General features: G+C 50.8%; 1 protein-coding gene across 1 annotated transcript in view; it reads left to right on the top strand.

Moving 5' to 3' along the window:
- LOC107109763 (beta-arrestin-1) overlaps positions 1-7,632 on the top strand; it is an 86,567-nt gene that overhangs the window by 50,493 nt on the left and 28,442 nt on the right. The window contains exon 5 of the mRNA XM_015410457.1: positions 1,683-1,879. Coding sequence (XP_015265943.1) covers positions 1,683-1,879 — 197 coding nt within the window. The remainder of the gene's footprint in view (positions 1-1,682; positions 1,880-7,632) is intronic.

Genomic DNA, 7,632 nt, shown 5'->3' with positions numbered 1-7,632 from the left:
AATGGCTGCTTTGGGCAATGGACTCTATGGAATTATACCCTGCTGAGGTCCCTCCACGCCCCAAACCCTGCCCTCCCCAGGCACTGCTCCTCAAATCTACAGGTCTGGCCCTCCCCTTAGTATTGCCAGTCTCCAGGCAGCACCTGGGGATCTCCAAGATCAGTTCTCCTGGAGAGAATGGCTGCTTCGGCCAATGGACTCTATGGAATTATACCCTGCTGAGGTCCCTCCACACCCCAAACCCTGCCCTCCCCAGGCTCTACCCCTCAAATCTACAGGTATTTCCCAATCCAGAGTTGGCAACCCTGTAACTGGCTATGGAACCGCTTTCCAGACCCTTGGAACCCAGAAAACATGGCAGAGGAGGAGGTGCTTTTCCACCTTAGCTGCCACTGCATAGCCCCAAATCAACATAACTCAGGGGTGGAGGGAACCATACCTGTTACCATGCGGCTCTCCTCCCATACTACCCACTTGGGGCAGCAAAATGACTGGAGACAGCCCTGCCTTATAGCTAAGCAGAAGGAAATAAACATGGCTGGCCTCCCTCTATTTTCCCCTTCCCTCTGCCACCTCACCAGCCACAGCCGGGACACTCACCTGGAGCTTCCTTCTAGAGCTCGTTGTATTTCTTCCCACAACGGGCCTTGCTCCTAGTCATTCTATAAAGTCCATTGTGTGCTATTATAACATCCTTGTCAGGTACATATATTCAGTACATTCAGTATAATAATAACATTCGGTTCATACAATTTCACAACGACCAGTCAATTATGCATCAGTATTTTAAGTCAAGCCCCAATGGGAGTTTCCAGAATTACAAAGGGGGGGGAGCTTTCATTTATAGTTGTGTTGATGCTTATTGCCGGTCCTACAAAAGACACATTGTACAGCTAAGATCCCCCCCCCCTTTTTTTTGAAGACTTCATGCAAGTAGAAGTGGGCTTGTAATTCTGGAAACTCCTGTTGGGGGCTTGACTTTTAAAATACTGATGCAAAATTGACCGGTAGTTGTTAGATTGTATGAACGGAATGTTATTGTTATACTGAATGTACGGAATATATGTGCCTGACAAGGATGTGATAATAGCACACGATGCACTTTATAGAATGATAGTTATAAACAGAACACGTTTAATTTACAAAAGTTTCTTGCAGTGTATATTTTATTCGTGACTTGAGCCTCCAGGTGAGGCCTGGAGATATCCCAGAATGATCTCTAGATTACAAAGTTCAGTTCCCCTGGAGAAAATGGCTGCTTTGGCGGGTGGACTGTGTGGCATTATACTCTGTTGAGGTCTCTTTCCTCCCCAAACCTCGTCCTCCCTCCAGGCTCAAACCCCCCCCCCAAATCTCCAAGGAATTTCCTAACTGGAATTGGCAGCTGTAGCTCACACCTGGCACCTGGGCAACAATGCTCCCTCTAAGCCGTGGGGTCTTGTGAGCAAAAATCCTACTTGGTGAGGTCCTGGCATTAAAGCCGTGAGCCAGCGATTCGGCTCCTGCGTAAATTAGTTTGCTCTGGAGCCATCCCTTCCTGAGCTCAGACAGAAATGTGTGAGCCGGAGGCTAAGAAACTATGAGCTGGCTCACACTCACTCAGCTTAGAGGGAACACTGCCGGAAAGCTCTTTCCTTCCCAAAAAGACCACCCGCGCCACCTGTCGTCTCTTCTCCCTGCAGTTTTTGTGACGCTGACATGCGCCTTCCGCTATGGCCGGGAGGACCTGGACGTCCTGGGGCTGACCTTCCGGAAGGATCTTTTCGTCGCCAACATCCAGGCCTTCCCCCCTGTCGCCGAAGAGAAGAAGCCCCTGACGCGACTCCAGGAACGGCTGATTAAGAAGCTCGGGGAGCAGGCGTACCCTTTCACCTTCGAGGTAGGAGTCCTTCTCTCTCACCTCTCCGTCTCCAGTTCGAACCCCGCTTCTGCCTGTCACACTGCCCCGGGCAAGGGTTCTGCTTCCTAGAATAAAAACATGGCTGCGGGGAGGAAAGCTAGCAGCTCAAGGGAAGTGGCGGGGAACTGGTTGTAGTATGGATTTTATTGTGGTTTTAAATGTTGTTATTCTGTTACATGTTTTATTGTATTTTATTGAGCTGCGGTGGCTCAAGTGGTTAAGACGCTGAACTGCAGGCTGTGGAAGGTCAGTAGTTCAGCAGTTCGAGACCTGGGTGCCGCATGATGGAGTGAGCTCCCATCTCTAGTTCCAGCTCCTGCCAACCTAGCCGTTCGAAAGCAAGAAATTCCAAGTAGATCAATAGGTACCACTTCGGTGGGAAGGTAACAGCGTTCCGTGCGCCTTGGCGTCTAGTCATGCCAGCCACATGACCACGGAAACGTCTTCGGACAGCGCTGGCTCTTCAGCTTTGAAACGGAGATGAGCACCGCAACCCTAGAGTCGGATTCGACTGGCTTTCGAGCAAGGGAACCTTTACCTTTACCTTTATGTATAGGGACTCTGGGGCAAGTGATGCTCTGTCATCTTGGTGCTTGGGGGGGGGTCAACAGTGGGAGGGCTTCTAATGTCCTGGCCCCACTGGTGGACCTCCTGATGGCACTGGTATTTCTGGCCACTGTGTGATACAGAGTGTTGGACTGGATGGACCTTTGGCCTGATCCAACATTGGCATATCTTATGTTCTTATGTTCTTTAACCTACATCAGAAGGTTGCTGTGAGGATTAGAGATGTGAAAGCCTCAAGGGTTGTTGGGTTTTTTCCAAAAGAGATATTGGAAGATTTGGGTGAACACTGGCCCCTGTGTGATACAGAGTGTTGGACTGGATGGGCCATTGGCCTGATCCAACATTGGTGTCTCTTATGTTCTTATGTCCTACATTATGTACACTTAAATCACAGTTGCCACTTTCTGGAAAGTCAGGGAAATGAAAATTGGTCAGGGAAAGTCAGGGGAATTGTGATTAAAACATATTCCAGCAGTGGATTTTTGACCTGCTGCCGCAAGAGTCTGATCTGTTCTTGTGGCAACGGGCATAGAGAAGTCGCAGAATACAGGTAGAACTCAATGATGTCCTTTCCCAACCCTTTTAGATAGAACGTTTATATAATTTTTAGTGTACCTTTAAAACAAGAACACAAATGTTATGTCATTTGTTCGCATTCAGAGTTTACTTGAGTTGAAGTTTGTATCTTGGTGTAAGTTTTGGTGCCGTTGCAAAAACAGATGTTGCTGCAGCTAATGTTGAAAGAAGCTGGTGTTAAATCTCTTTGACAAATATTTTTGCAGTTGAGACTTGAGTAGTTGTAGAGTGGAACCTTACCTTGCATTAATGCAATACGACCAGTGTCCCCTCTAGGCTGAGTTAGTGTGAGGTAGCTCACAGTTTTTTAGCCTCCGGCTCACATTCTTGTCTTAGCTCAGGAAGGATGGCTCCGGAGGATGCAGCGGCCCAATCGCTCACTCACAACTTGAATGCCAGTTAGCTCACAAAGTAGAATTTTTGCTCACAAGACTCCACAGCTTAGAGGGAGCACTGACCTATTCGTTTTTTAACTTGTGGTTATATTTGAATGGTGGTCAGGAAAATTGACAAATGTTGGTCAGGGAAATGAAAAATAAAATTTTAGTGGCAACTCTGTAAATGCAATTAATACTATAAAGTGCTCGTAGTGATCATCATTGTTCGTTCAGTTTGCGGTGGCGTGTAAACAGATGTAATACTAGGGCTATGCTTTAGTGATACTTCGGCCTCCCACGATCTCTTAAAGGGCCGACCCACCACCATGCGGTTGATGACAGTAGTGGTAGATGGTAATGGTAGTGGTGGTGGGCGGTGGGCAGGGCTATTTTTGGGCAGGAACGCACAGGAACGGAGTTCCTACTGGCTCCTGAGCTGGCCATGCCCAGCAGGAACTCATTAGCATAATAGGCCACAGCTAACAGCAGAAACTCATTAGGATTGGCCTAACATGCAGAGAAGTTCCTGCTACAAAAAAAGGCCCTGGGTTTTGACAACAAAGTAAACAGAATAAGAAGCAAAAGGTGGGTGTGGCTGGATGACCACACTTCTGGCAACATGGGGGTGTGGCCTAATATGCTAATGAGCTGTGCTGTCAGGGGTGTGGCCTAATAGGCTAATAGGTTTCTGCTGTTGGGTGTGGCCTGTTATGCTAATGACTTCCTGCTGGGCTTTTTCTACAAAAAAAAGCCCTGGCGGTGGGTGGTGGGCGGCTCCTAATTGAAAGCCTGGCGGAAGAGCTCCGTCTTGCAGGCCCTGTGGAACTGTACTTGGTTCCTTTGTGTCCGTCTTTGCACGGTGGCTTCGTCGCCTCAGATTTGTGTGGGTGCCCCGTTGTCCAAAACTGCCCCAGTTGAAAGCAGGCACCCCCACCCACCCCCGGGCGGTTGTGATCACTGTGCCCTTTTAGGGTCCAAGGTGAAATGGTCTGAGGGAGACGCAAACCACTTCTTGGCCTGTTTTCTTAAATTAAATGGTGGAGAGTTAAAAAGTGCTGTCCCTTCTGCTTCCCCCCACCCCAAAGTATGCAAAAGGTTGGGTTTCTGAGAGCCGAGGAGAACCCGGTTCAGTCCTCACTGTATAATTTCTGACTGGCCAATTCCTCTCAGCCTAGCCTACCTCACAGGGATGTTGTCAGGGTAGAATGGTGTGGAGAGCCCAGCGTGTCAGCTTTCGGAACGGTGGGATGAAAATGTGGTCAGCGGATTTTTTTTAAAAATCCCCAGTCTGATATTTGGCAAAAAGGTGGGATATAAAGAGAGAAAGGAGAGCCAGTTTGGTGTCGTGGTTAAGAGCGCGGACTCTAATCTGGGAGAACCAGGTTTGATTCCACACTCCTCCACATGCAGCTGCTGGTGTGACTTTGGGTCAGTACCAAGTTCTCTTGGAGCTGTTCTCTCAAGAGCAGTTTCTGTCAAGAGCTCTCTCAGCCCCGCCTACCTCACAGGGTGTCTGTTGTGGGGAAAGGGAGGGAAAGGAGATTGTAAGCCGCTCTGAGACTCCTTCGGGTAGTGAAGGGTGGGTATAAATCCAATCTCCTCCTCCTCCTCCTCCTCCTCTTCCACCACTACTACTACTACTACTACTACTACTACTACTACTACTACTACTACTACTACTACTACTACTCCTCTCTGCCCTGATGTTGGCCCTGCAGAGGAACTGGTTGGCCGCTGTGTGAGACAGAATATTGCATTAGATGGACCCTCACTGGTCTGTGTGGGTCAGTGAAGCAAAGAGTCTGCGACCAGCCCAAGGTCACCCAGCAAGCTTCCATGGCCATATGGGGATTTGAACCTGGGTCTTCCAGATCCTAGCTTGACACTTTAACCCCCGCACCAGGCCAACTCTTCTTACCTCCTCCATGGGAAGGTGGGACCCTGAGACCCTGGCCAGTGTGGCCAGAGAAGAGTCCAGGCTTTTGCACAGAGGTGTCAAATGTTTTCCTCGCTGGGCTGGGGGGGGCGAAAGTGATATTCGAGAAGAAGAGTCAGTTCAAAAGAGGACATTTGGGGACGTTCTGGCCAGCTCTGCTGCATCTCTGCAGGAGGCCGTGTCCCAGCTGGGAGGGAAACCGGCTGCTTTGTTCCTTCCGCGTTCTGTTGCCTGGATCCTTCCGATGCCACCCACGGATAGCCGGCAGGCAGAGCGCTTCCCGGCCCGGCTTCCAGCAACACAATCTCCAAGAACCGCCCACGCCGGCCACTCGGAGTCCAGTCCTCGAGGGAAACCAGGGCGGAAGTGCTGGAAAGAAAGACTCAGAGGGGGGAATGGATCTCGCTTCTTGGTTTCAGAACAATATGTGTGTCTCTCTCTGTGTGTGTGTGTGACGACAGGGGAGGATTATCAGGTGTACTGTCAATAACGGTGTCTTCATGATGAAGAACGGTAGGTATGGACTGAACATTGTTGCTTTCGTAGTAAATGTCTCAATAATGCCTTGAGCTGCGTTGGGTCAAGAGGAAAGGTGAAGTACAGAGGTTTAATAATACAGAAATGCCTCGAAGATATAAATGGGGTTATCAAGAACGTCAGAAGAGCCCTGCTGGGTCCAGTTCCTCTGGAGGGCCAACAACAGGGCACAGAGGCTGAGGCCTTCCCCTGATAAGAACCTCAGAAGAGCCCTGCTGGGTCAGACCACTGAGGGTCCCTCTCGTCCAGCATCCCGTCTCACACAGGGGCCAACCGGTTCCTCTGGAGGGCCAGGAACAGGGCAGGGAGGCTGAGGCCTTCCCCTGATAGGAACCTCAGAAGAGCCCTGCTGGGTCAGACCAGGGAGGGTCCATCTAGTCCAGCCTCCCGTCTCACACAGTGGTCAACCAGTTCATCTGGAGGGCCAATAGCAGGGCAGAGAGGCCGAGGCCTTCCCTTGACAAGAACCTTAGAAGAGCCCTGCTGGGTCAGACCAGAGAGGGTCCATCCAGTCCAGCCTCCCGTCTCACACAGTGGCCAGCCAGTTCCTCTGGAGGGCCAGGAACAGGGCAGGGAGGCTGAGGCCTTCCCCTGATAGGAACCTCAGAAGAGCCCTGCTGGGTCAGACCAGGGAGGGTCCCTCTAGTCCAGCCTCCCGTCTCACACAGGGGCCAACCAGTTCCTCTGGAGGGCCAGCAACAGGGCAGAGAGGCCGAGGCCTTCCCCGGATAAGAACCTCAGAAGAGCTCTGCTGGGTCAAGGCCAGTGAGGGTCCATCTGTGGCCAGAAATACCAGTGCCATCAGGAGGTCCAGCAGTGGGGCCAGGACATTAGAAGCCCTCCCACTGTTGACCCCCCCCCAAGGACCAAGAAGACAGAGCATCACTTGCCCCAGAGCCCCTAGCTATACCTTGTGGCTAATAGCCACTGATGGACCTCTGCTCCATATGCTTATCTAATTCCCTTTTGAAGCCGTCCATGCTTGTAGCACCCACCACTTCCTGTGGCAGTGAATTCCATGTGTTAATCACTCTTTGGGTGAAGAAGTACTTGGCTACAGTACATTGTAGCTTGGAAACAATCCAGACAAAACTTAGGGATTGACAGTTCTACAGAAAATGCAAAAGCTTAGATCCCGAGGACCCACTTTCATGACAAAGTGACCCTGACTTCACTGTCTCACCCCCCACCCCCACATGGCTGAAGAGGTGCCCAACACACTCCAAGATACTGGAGCACCACAGCTGGCTTCAGCCCAGTCCTGAGTACTGAGTGCATGCAAGAGTCATGCAGAAGGGGCTTGTAAGGGCCCCTTCCCTCCTTCCTTCCTTCCTCCCTCCCTCCCTCCCTGCCTGCCTCCCTCCCATCCAGTGTTCCCTCTAAGCTGAGTTAGTGTGAGCTAGCTCACAGTTGTTTTAGCCTCCGGCTCACACATTTTTGTCTCAGCTCAGGAAGGAGGGCTCCAGAGCAAACTAATTTATGCAGGAGCCAAATTGCTCGCTCACAACTTTAATGCCAGTAGCTCACAAAGCAGAAATTTTGCTCACAAGACTTCACAGCTTAGAGGGGACATTGCTCCCATCCTCCCTGCCTTCCTCCCTCCTTCCCTCCCTCCCTTCCTCCCTACCACCCTCCTTTCCTCCGTTCCTCCCTCCCTTCCTCCCTCCCTGCCTTCCTCACTCCCTGTCTTCCTTTTCCTTCCCTCCCTCCCTTCCTTCCTTTCTCCTTACCACCCTTCC

This window comes from Gekko japonicus, unplaced genomic scaffold (assembly GCF_001447785.1).
Source record: "Gekko japonicus isolate JY-2015 unplaced genomic scaffold, Gekko_japonicus_V1.1 scaffold2086, whole genome shotgun sequence".
NCBI classification, from domain to species: domain Eukaryota; kingdom Metazoa; phylum Chordata; class Lepidosauria; order Squamata; family Gekkonidae; genus Gekko; species Gekko japonicus.
Note: the sequence above shows the minus strand (reverse complement) of the source record. Positions and strands in the feature narration are given on the sequence as shown.